General features: G+C 46.5%; 1 protein-coding gene across 1 annotated transcript in view; it reads right to left on the reverse strand.

Moving 5' to 3' along the window:
* Positions 1-10,391, reverse strand: part of CHURC1 (churchill domain containing 1) — a 15,389-nt gene extending 4,998 nt beyond the window's left edge. The window contains exons 1-2 of the mRNA XM_082242899.1: positions 10,249-10,391; positions 6,380-6,515 (exon numbers count right to left, since the gene is read on the reverse strand). Of these exons, the coding sequence (XP_082099025.1) occupies positions 6,380-6,515; positions 10,249-10,287 (175 nt within the window). The 5' untranslated portion in view covers positions 10,288-10,391. The remainder of the gene's footprint in view (positions 1-6,379; positions 6,516-10,248) is intronic.
* Positions 10,392-21,839: the final 11,448 nt, after the last annotated feature.

Raw genomic sequence — 21,839 nt, forward strand, 5'->3', positions numbered from 1 at the left:
AGAGGGGGACTGGATTTACAAAGACTGGAGCAGCTGTGCATGGCACCCCATTAACCTCTAACTTTCTTTTACAAAGCTTAACTGAATAAGGTGAAGCTAGACGCTGATTGGTACATATGCTCAGCTGCTCTAGATTCTGTCTGATCCAGTTTTAGTAAATTCCCCCTAGGTGCTCTATGAATGGACAGTTGACCTCCTTTGAGGGTGGCTACACTGGCTCTACATGATCCTACTGTGGGAGGTAGCCACCCCCCTCTGTGTGTTCCCGCTACAGACTACATATACCACCTACAGACACATCCAGTGCCAGCGTGTAAAAGATATTTGCAATGTGTAATTCAGCTGACTCATCACTGGCCCACCCAAAAATAAATGTACCATCATGAATGAGTGCTGATGGGCACAAATGTGCATTGGAGTATGCAGGCACATTGAGGTCATTTACTAAGACTGCAGCAGACAGAATCATGAGCAGCTGTGCATGGCGCCCAATCAGCTTCCACCTCTCATTTTCAAAGCCTAAAGAGGAGCTCCAGTCTGGAAAAAAATTAAAAGTCAGCAACTACAAATCCTGTAGCTGCTGACTTTTAACGTAAGGACACTTAGTCCCGGTTCACATATATGTGATGCGGGATCCCTGCGAATCCACTGCATTCAAATCACAGCAAATTCACACTCTAATGTGCGAATCGCTGGGGGTATCAACACAAAGTTAGCGACACCCCCAGATCAGTTCACATATCGCAGTGCGAACTGTCAGTTCAGACATGGATCGGATCGCATAGGTGTGAACCACCATACGATCCAATTCTGCTGCAGACCCAAAAAAGGGTCCTGTGCATGCTGTGTCCAAATCCGATGCGAATACATAGAATCTGTATGGCTGAATTTGCATTGCACAGATATTGCATGTGATTTTCAGAGCAGTGTGCTACGAATCACATGCGATGTCTGTCATCGCAATAATGTGAATCGGGGCTTACCTGTCCAGGGATCCCGCGATGTCGGCACCCCGAGCCGATTAGTCAATTGTCTTCGGGTGCAGACGCTGGCATTGTAAGTAAGAGAAACCAGCAGTGAATCCTTATGGCTTCACAGCCAGTTTTCTACCGCGCATATGCGAGCCGCGCTGCGATTCATGAATGGATCCCCTGTCTTTTGGGACCTGTGTGTCCCAGAAGGCAGCGGGGGGGGGGGGGGGGAGGAGGGGCCAGAAATGTTGCCGGAAGTGGGAGAAGGTCCCTGTCAAAACCAAAGTACCCGCTCCCCCCCTCCCAAAAAGTGACAAAATGTGTCAGTGGAGGGGGGGGGGGGGTGCGAACAAGCAGAGCTTCTTCTTTTGGATGGAGCTCCACTTTAACCAAACAAGCTGAATATAGGAGCTGATTGGTTACCACGCACAGCTGCTCCACAGGCTGTCAGCTCCAGTTTTTGTAAATTCCCCCCACCCCAATGTGTTCTGTGAATGGACCGGGGTAGAGCCCTGGTGGGTAAATGACAGAGCAGCTTCTGTGTATAAGACTATAGTGCTGCCTGAACTTTCAATAAAACTAGGATTTTGGAACTACATGGCAGCAATCTAGACCCGGGCTGACCATCATTAGAGGTACTGAAAAATAATCAATTTCCTAACAAGAAAAGCTACTAGGACTTTATAGGTACCACACCAGATTATAAAGATAAATCATACATTTTAGTGTACAAAACACTAAAAGTGAAGGATTAAAATATGAATATCATATATCATGGTTGTGTTTCACAACACTGTACACTTGCAGATTACAGTGCCTTGAAAAAGTATTCATACCCCTTGAAATTTTACTCATTTTGTCATGTCACAACAAAAAACGTAAATGTATTTTATTGGGATTTTATGCGATAAACCAACACAAAATGGCACATAAATTGTGAAGTGGTTGTTCTTCTGGAAGGTTCTCCTCTCTCCACAGAGAAACGCTGGAGATCTGTCAGAGTGACCATTGGGTTCCTGGTCACCTCCCTAACTAAGACCCTTCTCCCCCGATCGCTCAGTTTGGCCAGGCAGCCCACTCTAGGAAGAGTCCTGGTGGTTCCAAACTTCTTCCATTTACGGATAATGGAGGCCACTGTGCTAATCTGGACCTTCAATGTTGCAGGTTTTTTGTACCCTTCCCCAGATATGTGCCCCGATCCAATCCTGTCTCGGAGGTCGTGCTCTGACATGCACTTTTAACTGTGGGAACTTATATAGACTAGTGATGCACCAAAATTTTCGTCCAAAAACGGGTTAAAGATGCCGATATTAAAGATGGCCGCCGCGGGTGCAGCGCAGGTTTCAAAAGACCCGCCTCTGGCCGGCGGCCGCCTCCCGGTGCTGTCACTACTACTACGATCTGTGCATGAATGAACTAACACACTGTGCGGGCGGCCATTAATAGCTGTAACTAAGTGGGCGCTTCACTTCCCTATCAGGCGGGTATCTCCTCTGACAGGGAAGTGAAGCGCTCACATAGTTATAGCTATTAGCGGCCGCTCCTCCCGCCCGGTGTGTCAGTTCATTCATGCACAGATCGTAGTAGTAGTGACATCACAGGGTGGCGGGCCACCGGCCAGAGGCGCGTCTTTTGAAAGGAAGGACATAGGAGGAGCTGAGTGAGAGTAAGGAGATTGCATCCTTGGGATGGGGAGGGAGACGCTGAGGCAGTGGGGGGGGGGGGGGGGAAGCTGAGGCGAGCTTACCAATGGTATTAGTATTATGCAGCATGAGGGGGTTAATGTATTGCCACTGCTGGTCACTGATGCATTAGTGACCGACCAGTGGCAGTTAATTAACCCCTTTGTGCTGCATTAGTGCAACCAGTATCAGTGCAACCAGTGTTATTAACACTGATACTAGTTGCACTAATGCAGCACAAAGGGGTTAATTAACTGCCACTGGTCGGTCACTAATGCATCAGTGACCAGCAGTGGCAATACATTAACCCCCTCATGCTGCATAATACTAATACCATTTGTAATTAAATTAACCTCTTGCCAACCCGTCACAGTACATATACTGTGACAGGGTGGCAGCGACAGGTGTACGTCGCTGCCTGTTATTGGTGTATGCCCCTCTTCTATCTATTTTAAAATTATTTGGGTGAAAAAGTAATTTTCGGTTTTCGGCCAAGGGCATCCTGCATTTTCGGTTTTCGGCCAAGGGCATCCTGCATTTTCGGTTTCGGCCCAGAATTTTCATTTCGGTGCATCTCTAATATAGACAGGTATGTTCCTTTCCAAGTCATGTCCAATCACATGAATTTACCACAGGTGGACTCCAATCAAGTTGTAGAAACATCTTAAGGATGATCAGTGGAAACAGAATGCACCTGAGCTCAATATTGAGTGTCATGGCAAAGGCTGTGAATACTTATGTACATGTGATTTCTTTTTATCCTTTTTTATTTTTAATACATTTGCAAAGATTTCAAACAAACGTATTTCATGTTGTCATTATGGAGTATTGTAGAATTTTGAGAAAAATCATTAATTTAATCTATTTTGGAAAAAAGCTGTAACATAACAAAATGTGGAAAAAGGAAAGCGCTGTGAATACTTTCTGGAGGCAGTCATTTGTAAAAAGTTTTGAAAACATTTATCATTTTCCTTCCACGTCACAATTATGTGCCACTTTGTGTTAGTCTATCACATAAAATTTCATTAAAATACATTTACATTTTTGGTTTTCGAGGCACTGTATGCCAGTATATTGTTGATGATCCCAGTTGATAACAAGGGGGATCTCACATAAAAAGTTCTTAACGTCAAACATGTTTTGCAGGACAAAAGCCGGCTTCCTCAGGGAGAAACTGCAAGCTTGCAGCTCAGAATGTTTGCTGGGGGACTCTTTGTCGGGGAATGCACAGGCAACTTGGAGGCACAGTAATGTAGAGTTGGGATCTCCTGCATGTAGGGACCACAATACTGTTACTTTTGTATCCCTTACACATATTCTATATATGCTTACTGGTGAACTCGAAGCATCTCTTCCACATGGCGGCAGCGATCCATTATAAAAAAAAAAAAAAAAGCGAATTGTAATGATATCAACAGCAGAGATTTCTGCAGTTTCTCCCTGAGGAAGCAGGCTTTCGTCCTGCGAAACATGTTGGAGATGAAGAACTTTATGCGAGACCCCCCCCTGTGATCAACTGGGATCATCAACAAAATACTGGCATAATCTGCAAGTGTACAGTGTTTTGAAACACTGCCATGATGTAGGCTATTCATGTTTTAATCCAAATCTGCTTGGAATCTAGGAGCCAGCTAAAAAAGTTAGGAGCCAGTTTTTTTTCACGCATGCTGAATGGCCAGCTTCTGTCGGACCAGCTGCCATACACACAGGCCGAATGGCAGCCAGTTTTTATTGACCGTTTGGCCCGTGTGTACTTGTCTTGATGGTGTGATTGGCAGCGGCTCACTAGGGAAGGACAGTGCAGCAAGGTGGGGGCGATAGGTGAGCCACTAACTCATGCCACTTTAGGCCCCTTTTATATGGGCACCTCCGCTAAGTGGAATCTGCTTGCTCAGCGGGATTTCTCCGATAATCCCAGCTGAGCAGGCGGATGACAGCTCCTGTCCACTCCGCTATGCAGAGCGAACACTGACAGTCCCACTCTCCTCTTTGGGGCAATTGGATGGAAATGGAATGCCTGTCCATTTCCATCCGATGCCATCTGATTTGATACGCTGGACAGATGGAAAATAGTACCACCATATGTCTTGGCAGATTGTGGTCGGCTCTAACATCAGCCATTCTGGGAAAGTTTGGGTAAGAGTCATCATAAGCACACTCGCAACTGTAAGGCATGCCTTGGTTGTAACCGTTTCGGGGGGAGTTAAATCGGTGGGTTTAGTTCCCAGTTAACAGTTCCCACCCTGGGTCACATCCTATTTTATATTGTGCTGAGCTGATCTTTGCCTGACATGTGGAGAGGATGGATCTGCAACCCTCCTGCTTTACTTTGCCATTTTCCTTCTGCTGTCCAACTAATGTAGAAAATAATACATGCTTGTCACACCCCCGGTCACCACAAGAGGGCGCCAGTTCTTTGATAGAAGTGTCTCATTTAAGAAGGCCGAAAAGCCATGGCCTCAATTACCGCCCGGCGTGGCATCGAGGCCGGGAAAGAATTTGGTACTGCATTACTTTCAGTGGAGCACAGAGAATACAGCCAGGGTCGTTAAAGAGAACCTGTCATCCAAAAAATTATCACATAGGGGACTTATCCCCGGTTCACACTTATGCGAGTGCGGGGTTCGCATGTAATGTCGGAGCGCACTGCTCCTTCATTACATGCGATCGGCTGTGCAGTGCGAGTTTAGCCATACACTTTGTATGGCTGAATTCGCACCGCACCAAACACGCACAGGACCCTTTTTTGCAGCCGCATCAGGATCGGATCGCACAGTGGTTCACACTTGTGCGATCCGATCCTGTGCGAACTGCAAGATCGCACTGCGATATGCGATCAAACTGGGGGTGTCATTAAGATTACATTGACACCCCCTGCGTATCGCATATGGCAGCGTGAACTGCCGGGGGTGCGTGTGCGATGCGGGAACAGGCTGCAGATTCGCAGCCTTCCCGCATCGCATAAGTGTGAACCGGACCTTATTGTCCGCTATGTGATGGAAAAAAAAAAAAAAAAAAGTTATGTAAAAACTATTTTTTTTTTTTTGTAAAAAAAATGAAAGCTACACCCAAGCACATAACTTCTGCCTCCCCCCAAAAATATAGTTTGTATGTCCCTCCCCCCAGATATACGCATGTACAAACGCATAGGCATGTGTTGGGGTGCCTATGTATGAAAACGTTGATTGCGATACACGTTACATAATGCCGTGCACACAGAAACTGGCTCCTAACTTTTTTAGCTGGCTCCTAGATTCAGCGCCCGTTCACACTAAGGGCGGGTTTGAAATTGTGTGAGTTCAGCTAAATTCGCACAATTTCAATCTGCATGTCAGTGCGAGTGCGATTTGACAGACATCTGTGCAGATTCCTGTCTTTTGAAATCGTCCCCCAAAGTCGCCAAAAGTAGTGCAGGAAACCACTTGTGGGGATCAGTGCAGCATCACAAAGTCCGCGTCACACCGATTTGGACAGTGCTATTGCCAGCAATAGGCTCCTATTTGGCATGCGATTTGACATGACAATCGGCCCAATGTGAACGGAGGCTCAAAGCAAATTTGTCAAGCCCTGGTTATAATAGATCTCTTATTATCTGAATACCTTCCCCTGAGGAGATCACTGCTCTATAAATAGAACGCTCTATAAATAGAAGTTTAAATTCAGTAAAATGGTGAGCTGACAGCTGCAGATATACATATGGCTGCATTGCAGAGGAAAGGAACTTACGATCAAATGTAATAATCTCTTCTCCATCCTCTTCATCGCTTGTTTTATTGGCGATGAGCACAAAGTCCCTCGTATTGCACTTAGCGCAGCTCACGTAGTTCACCAAAAACGATCCCGTTTCCAGACAGGTGTTACCCTAACAATACAAACAGATCATATACTATACATGTAGGATTACATTTCACCAAAACAGATAACTGTACGTGCAATTTGTCATTCTACCTAAAACAACACTGCAGCCTTATCTTTAATTACAGTTGTACAGGCTCCTCTCCTGTATGGAAATTCCTCACTCCAACCCTACTGCACACTATGAGCTTCTCACAGTGTGCATTAGAAGCTGCAACAAGTCAGACAGAGCCTGCCCTGATTCCTGGCTGGAGGATGTCCAGCTTCTAGTGCTTTTCTCCTCCTTCCCAGTAAATGCTCATTTAGGCCCCATTCACACGGGCTTTCCGATCAGGTCCATCTGTCAGTTTTTCAGGCGGACCTGATCGGATGCTCCATGCAGCGCTAAGGGGCAGCGGGTGTCAGCGGTGACATGTCCGCTGACACCCGCTGCTATTCGATTTGATGTGGTCCGTGAAATCCAGAGGGATGGAAACCCTATTTTTCATCCGTCTGGAGGATCGGATCGGATGATAATGGACAGGCGGTCTGTTTTCATCCAATCTCCCATAGAGGGGAGTGGGGATCTGACAGGTCTGTCTCTGCAAAGTAAGTGGGGACCAAGCTGTCATCTGCCTGCTCAGCGGGTATCGGCTGAGGAAAACGGAGTCCGCCAGGCGGAAAGCACATGTCAAAGGACCCTTACTGGGTCTCAGTTCTTTCAATCATGAAGGGTCAACATCACATGTGGGCATCAACTAGGGTGATCTGCCTGCCTAAGAATGCCCACTCCTCCAAACTGACGCCCCCTCCTCCAGACTGACGCCCACTCCTCCACACTGACGCCCCCTCCTCCACACTGACGCCCCCTCCTCCACACTGACGCCCCCTCCTCCACACTGACGCCCGCTCCTCCAGAACTGACGCCCGCTCCTCCAGAACTGACGCCCGCTCCTCCAGAACTGACGCCCGCTCCTCCAGAACTGACGCCCGCTCCTCCAGAACTGACGCCCGCTCCTCCAGAACTGACGCCCGCTCCTCCAGAACTGACGCCCGCTCCTCCAGAACTGACCCCCACTCCTCCACACTGACGCCCGCTTCTCCACACTGACGCCCGCTTCTCCACACTGACGCCCGCTTCTCCACACTGACGCCCGCTCCTCCACACTGACGCCCGCTCCTCTACACTGACGCCCGCTCCTCCACACTGACGCCCGCTCCTCTACACTGACGCCCGCTCCTCCACACTGACGCCCGCTCCTCCAGACTGACGCCCGCTCCTCCAGAACTGACGCCCGCTCCTCCACTCCTCCAAACTGACCCCCACTCCTCCACACTGACGCCCGCTCCTCCACACTGACGCCCGCCCCTCCACACTGACGCCCGCCCCTCCACTCTGACGCCCGCCCCTCCACTCTGACGCCCGCCCCTCCACACTGACGCCCGCTCCTCCACACTGACGCCCGCTCCTCCACACTGACGCCCGCCTCTCCATTCTGACGCCCGCCCCTCCACACTGACGCCTGCCCCTCCATACTGACGCCCGCTTCTCCAGACTGACGCCCGCTCCTCCAGACTGACGCCCGCTCCTCCAGACTGACGCCCGCTCCTCCAGAACTGACGCCCGCTCCTCCAGAACTGACGCCCGCTCCTCCACTCCTCCAGACTGACCCCCACTCCTCCACACTGACGCCCGCTCCTCCACACTGACGCCCGCCCCTCCACACTGACGCCCGCCCCTCCACACTGACGCCCGCCCCTCCACACTGACGCCCGCCCCTCCACACTGACGCCCGCCCCTCCACACTGACGCCCGCTCCTCCACACTGACGTCCGCTCCTCCACACTGACGTCCGCTCCTCCACACTGACGTCCGCTCCTCCACACTGACGCCCGCCCCTCCACACTGACGCCCGCCCCTCCATTCTGACGCCCGCTCCTCCAGACTGACGCCCGCTCCTCCAGACTGACGCCCGCCCCTCCACACTGACGCCCGCCCCTCCACACTGACGCCCGCCCCTCCACACTGACGCCCGCTCCTCCACACTGACGCCCGCTCCTCCACACTGACGCCCGCCCCTCCATTCTGACGCCCGCTCCTCCAGACTGACGCCCGCTCCTCCAGACTGACCCCCACTCCTCCAGACTGACACCCACCCATCAAGACATTCTGATATTTGCATATCTCCTCCCAAGAGCCAGCCCACTGCTTCCATCAGGCCGGAGGGCTCTAGAGAAGAGTACTGAGGCACAGGTCTGTGATGTTTGCAGGAAAACTATGAGCAGCACCCTGCTGGACCCTCACACCACCCATGATCTACATGCATTGCATAGAGAAGCACAGAGATCTAGTGGATTTAAAATATGATATGTAATGAAAAGGAGGTTTACTTATGTTGGTGAAGGAGTTAAAGGGGAACTATGGAACAGCAAAATATAAGCAGATACAATTTTAATTTTAGACTAGGCTTACACTTGCAGTTGGGGGGGCTATAAAAACTATTTTTTATCCACCCTCCAAAACCACCACCCCCTCCGCTTCATTCAACAGTGGAAGCTCCGCTTGTCTGACTACAACCCCCCCCCCCCCCCCTTAGCCACATTTGGCACCTTTTGAGGGGGGAAGGTGGGGGCAGGTACCTGGTTTTGACAGATTTTCACTCCCACTTCCAGCTGAGTTCCACAGTGACGTTAGCCAAAAGTTCACCCCCCCCCCCCCCTTCACAGCGCAGTAGGAAACTGGCTGTGAAGCCACAAGACTACATTGCCCCTTTCCCTCAGTCAAGATGGCAGCGCCAGCTCCCAAGAGCAAATTCAAGAATCGGCTCGGGTGAGGACATTGCGGGATCCCTGGACAGGTAAGCGCCCTTACAGTAAAAAAAGTAGCTACAGTATTTGTAGCTGTTTTTAATTTTTTGAGGGGGGGGGGGGGGGGCAAAACTCTGCTTTAAGTTGCAAAGTACACAGGGGTGTACACATTCAGCCATGATATTTTCAAAAGTGATTTCCCAAACCACCCCCCCCCCCCCATTAGGAGGGCAGTACCGCCCGCACAATGTGACCCATTCAACTGAACGGGTATAGGCCACAACGCAATGTACGTGTTTATGGTGGGATAGTGCAGGCTTTTAGGGGTTAAAACAGGCAGTGGGAAGGGGTGATAATGCCTCTTCACCACCTGTGAAAAGCAATCCACTGCGGGTCACTCTTCAAAGGGAGACAGATGCGTAAACAAGCCCTAAAAGTGACTGTATCCTAAAAAAAAAAAAATGTCTGAATACACACTTGCTGGGCTGTGGATAGCGATGCTTTGGAATATGTCTGGGTGTCATATCGTGTCCCCCCCCCCCCTTTGCTTTGTGGTTCCTCCCACTGACTCCCATGTCACTACTGCGTCCTGTAGAAGGAACCACGGCACACAGTGGGGGGGGGTATGCAATATCCAACACCCCGGAGGTATCAGCTGCCAGGCAGGGGAGTATTCAGTCTAATCCTCTACAGAGGATGAAATGGGTGACTTTAAAATACAATTCCACCAAATCCTTATGTGTGTGAGATGTTGTGAAGCACTGAGAAGGGTCCTCAGTTTGTATTGCTGGAGGGATCTTCCCTGACTTCCTGTTCTGGGGATAGGAGCCACTTGAGACAGGAAGTGAAAGAAATCTCCCCATCAGGGACACCAGCCAGAGTCTCATTCCCTCCCCACCTATAAACACTTCTATTATAGGAGATGCCAATTCCCTCCACCCTATCAGACTCACCCGGTCCGGGTACTCCTCCTGCACACACCCCCCGCACATCGCAGCCGCCTGTAATAATAATAAATAGGACGATCCAATCCCCGGGGAGAGGCAGGAAGTCCCAACCAGCTGGGCTCAAGGACCTCTACTGACGTCACCGTCATGTGACCTGTGGCCTTCCTCTGGGGGAGGAGTCAGCTGTCACTGTGGGGGCTTGCACTGATCTGTGTTCACTGTGCTGGTGTTCCGTGAAAAATACCCGTGAGAAATCCATACCCTCGTCACTTCCTGGCATCTCCTCCTCTGTAACACGTGACTGCTGTGGAACTGCAAGTCCCAGCATGCCTTGATGGCCGCTATGCAGATGTGTGGGGGTGTACTGCCATATTCATTGCCTTCTTCAGACATTTATTTGTCATAAAAATGCTGATGGTTCTAGGAATGCCACTTCATCCCTTTAGTCCAGGACATATAATAATTACACAGGTTCTGTGGCTGATTAAGGTGCTAATTAAACTCACTTGGTGCCCTATGTGTGTTATTGTAGCCTCAGAACCTGTGTAATTATTATATGTCCTGGTTTAAAGGGATGAGGTGACAACCCCCAATGCCTCGTACACACGATCAGATAATCATATGAAAAAAATCGCTTTTAAATTGATCGCACGATAATCTGATCATTAGTACACAGCTTTCCACAGCCGATCACAACATTTTTCCAACAAATTCCAAAGGGACAAACAGAAAAACTTTTCTCATATGATAACCCAGCGAATGACAATCGTTTAATCAGTGCAGTATGTGTTCACTAAAAATTGATAGATAAAGGCCAAGCATGATCAGAAACACGAAAATAACCCGGAAAAAGCCTGGCTGCCGTTGTTTTTGTTTTGCACTATCCGATACGTGGCTACGCAACCAGGAAGCTTTTCCAGAATTGTACGAAAAAAAATCATACACATTGCTGAATTCGATACTAGTATCACGCAACAAAATGCGAACGATAAGTCGTCCGATTATCTGATCGTGTGTACGAGGCATAAGGTGGTACAGATATCAGACATACAATGAAATCATCATCACATTCCACAGTGCTGATTTTTTCCCCTGAAAGATTAATCTCCTGCCTAAAGCCCCGTACACACGCACCGAATGTTGGCCGTAAATTTTCGGCCAACGTCCGATCGGCCAATTGTCGGCTTGTTAGTATGATGCTTCCGACAACCGACTGCGACTTTTCGGCCAAACAAAATCTGGTGTGCATGCTATAAAATTTTTGTTGGCCAACAACAGAACGGCCGATTGTTCGTCAGTCAGTACAGATTTCGGCCGACAAAAATGTGATGATCAAGACTGGGCATGCTCAGAGAAGAAAAAACACACAAAAAGTAGAACAGAACATGACATCACTTCTGAAGTTGGTTGTTGTTGGCCGACAAAATTTGTGTGCAGTCTCTAGAGCACATTCCAACCAACACAACAACACTGGACAAAAGACGGCCGATCGGTCGGCCAACAATCGGTGCGTGTGTACGGGGCTTAAGATCACACTGATGCAATGCGGGAAATGCAGCGGATCATGTGCGTTTCCCACACCGCATTGAAAATCGCACTCCGTTCATGCAAACTGTTTAGGGTTGCCACCCCTTTAAGGCTGGGTTCACACATAATGTGGATGCGGCTCACAGCAGGGGTCCGGGCGTCCCTGTTCTCTGTTTCAGGAACAAATCAGGCCCGAATTTTTGCCTCAATTCAGACCTGACCCGGAGCCAAAGACGCACAGGACCTCGTGCAATCCGCTCTGCAGCCGCTATGGAGATGTGTGAAGAGGCTCCATTGAGAGCAGGTCACAATCTCCTGTCATTGGAATTGGATGCGGGGAAACGTACATCCAATTTGTATAAGTGTGAACCCAGCCTGAAACCGAACACATGAATTACACAGGTTCTGTGACTAATTGAATGCAGATTAGGCACAAAGTGAGTTTAATTACCACCTTAATCAACCACAGAACTTGTATAACTAAGGCTGGCCATACACTATACAATTTTCTTGTCAACTTTCTTTTAGATTTACCAAAACCATGTAATATAGGTTCAAACCTAAACACTTTCAATTTGTCTGCAGTCAGGCAGGCCCTTGCACTACATAGTTTAAGGTAAATCTAAAGGAAATTGAATAAGAAAATTTTATAGTGTATGGCCAGCCTAAGGCCCCTTTCACACATACGGTCCGTTTGTCCGTTTTTCATCCACCCGTTGACGGATGAAAAACGGACATCAATGTATCTCTATGTAAAAACGGATGACAACGGATAATCATCCGTTTTCATCAGCTTCCATCAATGTCCGTTTTTTGGAACGGATGAATGCCCTATTTTTCATCTGTCAAAAAAATGGATTGGACGAAAAACTGATGTAAACGGACAAACGTTCCATTTTTCATCCGTTTTTGCATTGGTAGTGGATGTAAAAAACGGATGAAAAATGGATGAAAAACTGATACATTTTGACGTGACTGAACTGATGAACTAAACGGACCGTATGTGTGAAAGGAGCCTTATGTGTTCGGTTTCAGTGCCGGTTCACACATATGCGATGCAGGAACCCTGCGAATCCACTGCGGGTCCCGCATCACACTCCTGTGCGGTGACAAGAATGAAGTGTCATTTTGTGCACTTCTTATAAAGTTCAAACAATAAAAAAAGGAGCTGCATGATGCGATAAAACATGACCATACCGCCCTGGTTGCATGGCCCTGCAGCCCGAAACAGCCACTGTGATTTTAGTGTGTGGATTAGTGTAAACAGGCCCTCAAACCCAGAATATCTGTTAGGCCCCCTTTCAAACGAACAATCCAAGCTGGTCTGCCTGTCCGTTTTTCAGGCAGGCCTGATCGGAACCTCTATTGTTCTCTATGGAGCAGCGGATGTCAGTAGACACGTGCCTGTTGACACCTGCTGGCATCCGATCCAGTCCGCTAAAAAGAGAGCTGTTCCCCATCCGTCCGGCGGATCGGATGACAGTTGGTTGGAAACATACAGGCAGTCAGTTTCCATGCAATTGCCTTATAGAGAAGAGCAGGCTGTGTCAGTGTCTGCTCTGCATCAGCGGAGCAGACACAGACCTGTCTTCTGCCTGCTCAGTGGGGATCAACGGAGAGATCCCCTACTGAGCAGGCAGGTCCACTGTGTGAAAGGGGCCTTAGATTTCTCCTAGCATTCCTTTAGAATATGAGGAATGATCTTTTTTCTCATTACTTGGTTTCTGGCTCCCTCTCATCTGCATGTGGCTGATGTCTCCAGTTTTGGTATATCTGAGCATATTATTTTTTTTCCCACTTGATGCATTAGATGCCTGGCAAGACTTGTCATTGTAAAAGCTGTTAACACCTCCTTGCCAACTTCCAGATAGAAATCTCTGTTCCTTTATCAGATGTTCCTAGTACACAAGATTATTATTGCGTAGAGCTTTGTAGCGCTACACCTGCAGGAGCCGCTGGTGAATGGGATCCCCCACCCTGCACACCGCATTTTCCACAACACACAGAGTCAGGAAACAGTCCGAGCAGCTTTGTTTTTTTGTTTTATTAGGGGATTTAAACTTGGATAGAGAATATGGGATGCCCACTTGATTGGTATAGTAAGGTTTTCAGGGACAGCTATATACACACAGTATATACACTCCTCTGCCTCCTGCACAAACTTGCTTGCAGATCCACTCCACTTCACTCCAGTACAACTCTTGCTCCTGGAACTACAACTCCCAGGACCAGCTGGCACTGTTTGGATGATCTAGCAAAAGGCTCACAGACCGGCGGTAGCAAATGCCCTTTGCAGGCAGGGACCATGGCCTCTTTGGTGTAGAAAAAGTCCTGGTGATCAGCTGTCCTATCTGTGGATACTGTTCCCAGTACCACCTCTTCAGGCACTGCCAACCCACCTGGTTGCAGCTGCCCATTTCATTAGCTCTCCTGGCTAAGGCTCCACAGTCCTCTTGACTGACTCTACATCCATTCAAGACTGCTTGAACCCAATCTTCTCAGGTATGCCTCTCAGTCCTCTCGACTGTACACTCACCAGCCCCCCTGGCTGTCTACCTCTCTGGAGATTAGCCTGGCAGTGTCCTCCTGCTGTCCTTAACTTTGCTCCCATGCCTCCTGGTCAGGACTCCTCTGCATAAAGAGGGTCCCTTCTGCACCCGAGCCCAGGCCTGATTTTGACTCCCCCCCCCCCCAGACTTGGGGGTTACTCTGAAAGGTCTCTGACAGCCTAACACTCCATTTGCAGCTTCCACCCAAACTCACTCTGCCCCAGCTAGGCTGACCCTGAGTATTTGAGGTGGCATGCCCCCTGCCAACCTATCTGTTGGGGATTGGTCAGGGCCCTCAGAACACTCCAGGCAGCTCCTCCTTACTTCCCCTCCCATTCTTCTGGAAGTTTCCAGTAAGTTCCAGAAGTAGGGAGGAGGACTCAGAGATGCTGCCCATAGGTCATCTAGCCCTCCCTGGATTTTTGCCCAACCAAGGAAAAACACACACAGGCTTGGCTGCCTTGCCAACCAAGCCTGAACAATTTACCAATACTATGAAAAAATATATTCTCGCACACTAGAGGTATTCTACACAGTGCATGTTCTGACATATTCTGATCGAAAAGCAAAAGCCTTGAACAGGCTTTGATATTTATAACCATGCCACATTTTCAAGTTGGACTGAAGTGTACCTTCAATGTTGCAAAATCAAGTAGTGAAAAACTCAAGTTTGCAACTAGTATTTTTTTTTTTTTTTAAATTAAAAGATTTTATTGTTTTTTCCTTCAATACATTACATATATCAATACTCATACATATAAACAGTACTCTCAGAAATCTACATAGCATGCAATTCTCCCACTTTCCCAAAAAAAAAAAAAAAAACACAATTTGTGAAACATGCCAAATGAAAACCATCTTTACACAAATTAAATCCCCTTAATACCATGTTCAAACTCCCTTTATTTCCCCACATTTGTGAAATAACTTCAAAGTGAGTTCTTTAAACCTGACACACCCCAGGACACAGAAAAACAAAAAAAAAACAAAAACAACCCCCAAGTTATTTGAAAATTCAGAAAAAAAAATCAAAATTGTCCAGATTAATTACCCCATCTTATTTCCTCCTTTCATATTTGTGGAAAATTTCAAAAGTAAATTCCTTATAGCATACCCCCCTCTTTATTATATAAAACTTAAATAAGTAACCACACTTATCCATGATATATCCTTTCATATTTATGAATAGGTTCAAAAGTGATTTATTTAAAACATATCCCCTCTACCAAGTAACCTCTCAAAAAATTGTGAATATCCTAGAGGGGGAGTAAGAAGAGAAAATACAACATAAAAAAAAAAAAAATAACCCCCCCCCCCCCCCCCCGAAATTATGTGACAATTAAAAAAAAAGCCATAAAAATTACCCAGATTATATACCCCCTCTTAACTCCTCCTTTCGTGTTTATGGAAAAATTTCAAAAGTGCGTTCTTTACAATATACCCCCCTCATTAATATGTGAACATAAAATACATATCCAAAAATTATCCATGTTGTTTCCTTTCATATTTATGAATAAGTTCGAGAATGATTTCTTTAAAGCGTATCCCCTCTACCAAGTAACCTCTAATAGGATGTGAATATTATAGGCGGGGAGTTAGAAAAAAAAAAGAAGAAGAAGAGAGGGAAAGGGGGTAATGATTTCTTCGCTAAGAATTTCCTAAGCATTGACTGAGTACTTTCCCAATATCCCCAAAACCCTCCTATCACATTCGTCAAATCGACTCTTAGAGGCTTCCACTGACATACTGTGATATTTACATCACTCTAATCAGTTTCATACAAAAAAAAAAAAAAGGGGGAAAGGGTTGCATGGATAGGGAGATGAGACCGCCCTCCTCGTCATTATATTTCTTTGTCCGATTCCTCACCCTTTAACACCATTGATTTCATGTCTTGCTTATTGTCTGTAAGTATTCTTCCGTACACGTGAAGTGCGACCATGGCTGCCAACGAGTCCTTGATCGCTCTTTCGTATTCGTGAGGGCAGCTGTTAATGTTTCCATTCGTTGAATTTATTTTATTTTAGCAAACCATAATTGTAATGTAGGGGGGTTCATCTGCCTCCATACAGCCGGAATGCAAGCCTTTGCCGCATTTAGCAGGTGTATCAACAGTGAGTTCCTATACTTCTTGACTGAGTTTCTCGTACAATGTAGCAGACACAATGCTGGATCGTCTCCCACCTCAATCATTGTGAGTTTCCTAATTATCAGGGCGACCTCTTTCCAAAAGTCCCCTAACGATGGACATGCCCAAAAAATATGCATCATCGATCCACCCTCTTCTCCACACCTCCAACATCTTTCAGGACATTTTCGGTCCATTTTGTGTAATATCGCCGGAACTCTATACCACCTGGAGAGAATTTTATAACTGATCTCCTGGTATCTACTTGGTATTGAGGCCTTATGCGCAAGCCTCAGTATTTTGTTAGTCTGTTGTTGATTAAAGGAGATCTCTAGGTCTCGTTCCCATTTTTGAAGATACACCAATGGTCTTTCTCCCTGGGTTTCTCCCAAAAGGGAGTAGAGATACGATAATGTATGTGGGATTCGTTCTCCCCTTCTATACAAGGTCTCAAATGGAGATAGGGGGCAGGGCGAATATCCCGCATTCTGTAATTGGAGAAGATAATGTCTAATTTGATGAGCACTAAACATATCTATAGTTACTTCGGGCCAGGCCATTATCTCCATCGTGGTAGGTGGTTCTTTCTGTTTCAAAATATCTATAAGACGTGCCCTACCCCTCTGAGCTAAATTTGTCAATTTAGCATTAGTGCACCCTGGGGAGAAATTTGAGTTGCCCACCAGGGGCTTCATAGGAGAAACTGGGGGTGCAACTAATGTATGATTTTGTGTTTTCTGGGATTCACGTAACATAGTTCCAATCGTTGGGTGAGAGTCTATTGTGTCAGATTTCGAGATAGGTGTCCAGGGAGCCATTGACAATGGGGTATTTATAACCTTCCTCTCCATAGCTACCCATTGTTTAAAGGCAACGTTACAGTGCCAATCAGGAACTGGCATAAGATGAGAGGCCCTATAATAGCATATCAGATCTGGTAAGCCTACCCCCCCTTTGGCCTTGGGAAGGGATAGAATCTGCATCCCTATTCGAGGGGACTTTTTGGCCCATATAAACAGTAAAAACATAGATTTCAATTGAACAAAGAATGCCGCTGGTACCGCTATTGGCAGGGCCTGTAAAACGTACAGCAATCTTGGCAATACGTTCATTTTCAATGCACTACATCGCCCAAACCAGGACAGTGTAAGTGCCTGCCATTCATGTATATCTGATCTAAGGATCCCCAATAGGGGAAGATAATTTGCCTCATATAGATCCTTTGGATCTGACGTGATATGTGGATAAGTGCAAGGTATTGCACTTAGGGACCAATAACATAAAAGCAAAATACACGCTAGGGGGGGAACCTCTGGGGGTATAAAAAATGGAGAAAGATCTGGGGGTCTTAGTAGAAGATAGACTTAGCAATAGCATGCAATGTCAAGCTGCAGCTGCCAAAGCCAGCAGAATATTGACATGCATAAGGAAGGAGATGTATTCCAGAGATAAAAATATAATCCTGCCACTTTACAAAGCACTGGTCCGACCACATCTGGAGTACTCTGTTCAGTTCTGGTCGCCAGTCCTCAGAAGGGATGTATTGGAGCTAGAGAGAGTGCAGAGAAGGGCAAAAAAACGTATTAGGGGATTAGAGGACCTTAAATACGAAGAGCGTTTAGAAGTGATTGATTCATTCTCCCTGGAGAGGGGAAATGATAGCGATTTACAAATACTTCAACGGTGATCTGAGCATAGAAAAAAAACTATTCAGGGAATGCATGAGGACACGGGGCCATACAATGCGTTTAGAGGAGAAGAGATTTAATCTCAGACTACGCAGGGGGTTCTTTACTGTAAGGGCTACAAGACTGTGGAATTTTCTGCCACAAATGGTAGTAACTGTGGGGAGTATGGATACTTTTAAAAGACTCTTGGACGTACATCTCATGGATCAAAACATTCAGGAGTATGGGAAATGATTCACGCCTACACAGGTTGAACTGGATGGACTGTTGTGTTTATTTAACCTCAACTACTATGTAACTATGTAACTATGAACCCTACAGACTAAGACTGGGATTGTGTTGTTACACCAATATGTAAAATATAATATGATGCATAGTTATGGTAATGTCATTATAATTGGTTCATACTGCCATCTTGTGGTTGTTGCACTTGCTTTCTGTCTTTCCCTTCTGTGTTCCTTCCTGTCACCTCCCATTTATGATGTATTTCCTGTTCCTGCTTCTTTATGCTTTTGGGGATAGAGATGGCCACATCTGTCTAGGCCTTCATGTAAACTGCTCACATCCGGAACACATTACCATGTTTTGACCTACAGATACCATCTTTCAATCATCTGCCACATTTGGTTGTCCACTGTACCTACTGCTTGCAATAAAACCTATGTGGATGGTGTCTGGTGAGTTCAGTTTTCTGATAACGATTGTCCGCGGTGATTGTATCTGCTTACACAGGCCAGGAATAGGTCTCAGCAAGGGATAAGTCACTATTACAACAATTGGAGTCAGAATAGGGATGCCATTAAAGTTAATGTGCGTGTAAAGGCAGGCGTCCCAATACATTTGGCAATATAGTGTAAGTACCCATAATAAATAAATCATTAGATCACATTATTATTTTCAGTAAAAAGGTATGTTAGCATTATTAAGTCACATTATTATTTTAAGTGTAGCCAGGTGCTGCTGCTGGCTGTGTGTGATCCCTTGCCTTTCTCCCACCAGGTGTGCAGAGCTGTGACAGCTCATTTCATCCCCCGCTATGAGCCGTGACAGGACAGGATGCTGTGTACACTAAGAGGAATGCAGACATTTTTTTTATCTCACTGCTGGCTGTGTGTTTCTGCATGCTACCGATCTCCTCCTTCTTCTTAACAGGGCAGATAGGATCCTATCAAAAGGCAAGAGAGAGAGAGAGCCAACGGGGGCAAGCGCTATGGATGCCAAGAATTGTAGTTCTTAAAGGGGCACTGCATTATAGTTGTTAATGAAAGCTAACAGCCTGTGGACTTCAGTTCCCACAAATATTTACTCCCTGAGGAGGAGAAGCTTCACTGGTTTCCTGGGCGAACTGATCCAGATCTGGGCAACCCAGGCAAGAGAGCAATAGGTACATACCTGTTGTCAGAGTCTGTGCCTCTAATTCAAAAGGACTGAGAGGAGCTAAGAGGACCTGTTGCTGTGCCTGTTGCCCCACATCAGGGAAAGGGGACAGACCTGCCTTCAGAGACTGAGCTGAGAGAAAGTGACCCTCTGCGTTCTCGGGGCCTGAGCTGAGAGACTTGGCCTGTGTAAGAATCTGTGACCTGATCGCTGGGAACTGCTGGTCACCAAGTTATTGGGACCAGATTAGATGCCGGCCAAGAAGTGGTGAGCTGTACTACTCATCCCAAACACCCACCACTCTTTGTTAGCCCAAACAGAGACTGCTCTGGTTTAGCAGCAGGGACAGTGCACCATCTAATGAAGGGCCCCATCGAAAGCCAGTCAATGTTAAATATCAGGTGCCAGGTACTTTCAGCCATGTTAGGGGTTACATGCATAGCATGTGCACAAGGACCGGTTTACCTTTTTGTTAGTTAGTTGATGCCACTACAGAGACTCTAGTATCATCTGTTGTAGTTAAACTTAGAATTGCTATAGCCAGTTAGTGGGTCACTGACCATAGTGCCTTTATGTCTGTATAATTGTCTGTTTACTGATTTATACTGTGTTACTTTGAGTTACCATAATATATTCAATTGATTTACAGCTAAGCTGTTTGTGGCCTTTTTCCTGTGTATTCCTAAAGAGCGGTAGACTGCTAACCCTCAAGCCCACTTAATGCAACAGCAAGGATCATTTTTGCTGCACCATAGTGCTAAGCATTGCAGCCATAGCATGTGCACAGCCTTTCTGCTGTCTTTGCAGATTAAAGCGGAAGTATACTCATTACTTCTATAGCTGAAAATCCAATCAACGCCAGTAACATGTAATATTCAATCAAATATCATGTAAACAATCTATTATAAGTTTTACTTACAATTCAAATTGGTATTTTGTCATGTTGTGCGCCGCCATCCTTGCTGTGGTTTACGTCTGCTAAACAGTGCGGTATTTCCGCCCACAGTATGTCTAGTGTTCGGAAATCCCGCTCATGCGCAGTAGACGCCGAAACCAAGCCTCGTTTTGGGCTCAATAACCATTTGGACAGCCAATAGGAGGCTGTCCACTATCGCCCTTCTGCACAATTAGTCACCTCCCTCGGAATCTCACGTGAGCACGGGGCTGACGTCCAGCAGAGGAAATGATGCAGCCCCGGCATAGACCCTGCATTATTGCGGCAGCATCATTAGCTTGCCGGAAAATCAGGGTACACAGAGCATGCGCGGGTGACGTCATTGACCGGAACTAACTAAATAGAAAGAGAACGGCTAAAGTGACAGGCAGGAGAAAAGGTTAGTCATGTAATACGTACACATATGAGGACACATATGATTTATATTGTTAAAAGTAGCGAAATTGAGTATACTACCGCTTTAAGAAGGAGCAATTGGGGGGTGATCAAAACTCAACTGCGTGATTTAACCCCCCCCCCCCCTCTAACCACAAGTGTAAATAAGGCCTTACTATATAACATTTGCTCTTTGTTACTCACAACAATTGCAAGAGTTAAAGGTGGGACTTAAGGCCCGTACACACGTACCGATCGTCGGCATACAAACGTCGGTGGACGAAGGATCTGCCGATTGTACGCGTGTTAGTATGGTGCCTCCGACAGATGTCTGCGCACAATCCGCGGACAAAAGTCTTTCTTGCAAACATGAAAATTTTTGTATGCCGACACCAGAACGGACGATTGTTCGCCTGTCAGTACACAATTCGGCCGACAGACCGCAGATTTGCAAGACTGGGCATGCTCAGAAAATAGAAAACACAGGGAAAGTTAACCATTACATGACATCACTTCTGCAGTCGGCGGACAAAATTCTTGTGCTGTCCTTGTGCTGTCTTTGCACTTTTCAGCAGACACCGACATCCCGGGGAGAAAAGAGGAACATTTGTAAGCCGACCATCGGTACGTGTGTACGGGGCTTAAGTGCCCTATAATGCACCAAGGCACTGAATTTACAAATCTAACATAGCAATAATTTAAAAGCATTTTTTTAATGTTTGATCATAAGAGATGAGAGAATATGGACAGTTTACTAAAGAAGTACATATTTTTCACTTTCACATACATTTTCCAATTGCATGCAAGCAAAAATCTTAATCTTTTTCATCTTTTAATTTTCCCTGCACATGTCTAGACTTACAAAGTTACATCCTTTTCATTAACTTAAGTAAACTTTCACTTTTGGTAATAATTAGTAAATCACAATGAATTATATTGAAATCCTTCACTCTACATGGGAATTCATTGCTGGCAGTCAGAAATTGCTAACGTGAGAC

This window comes from Pelophylax lessonae, assembly GCF_965119305.1.
Source record: "Pelophylax lessonae genome assembly, chromosome: 13".
Classification (NCBI taxonomy): Eukaryota; Metazoa; Chordata; class Amphibia; order Anura; family Ranidae; genus Pelophylax; species Pelophylax lessonae.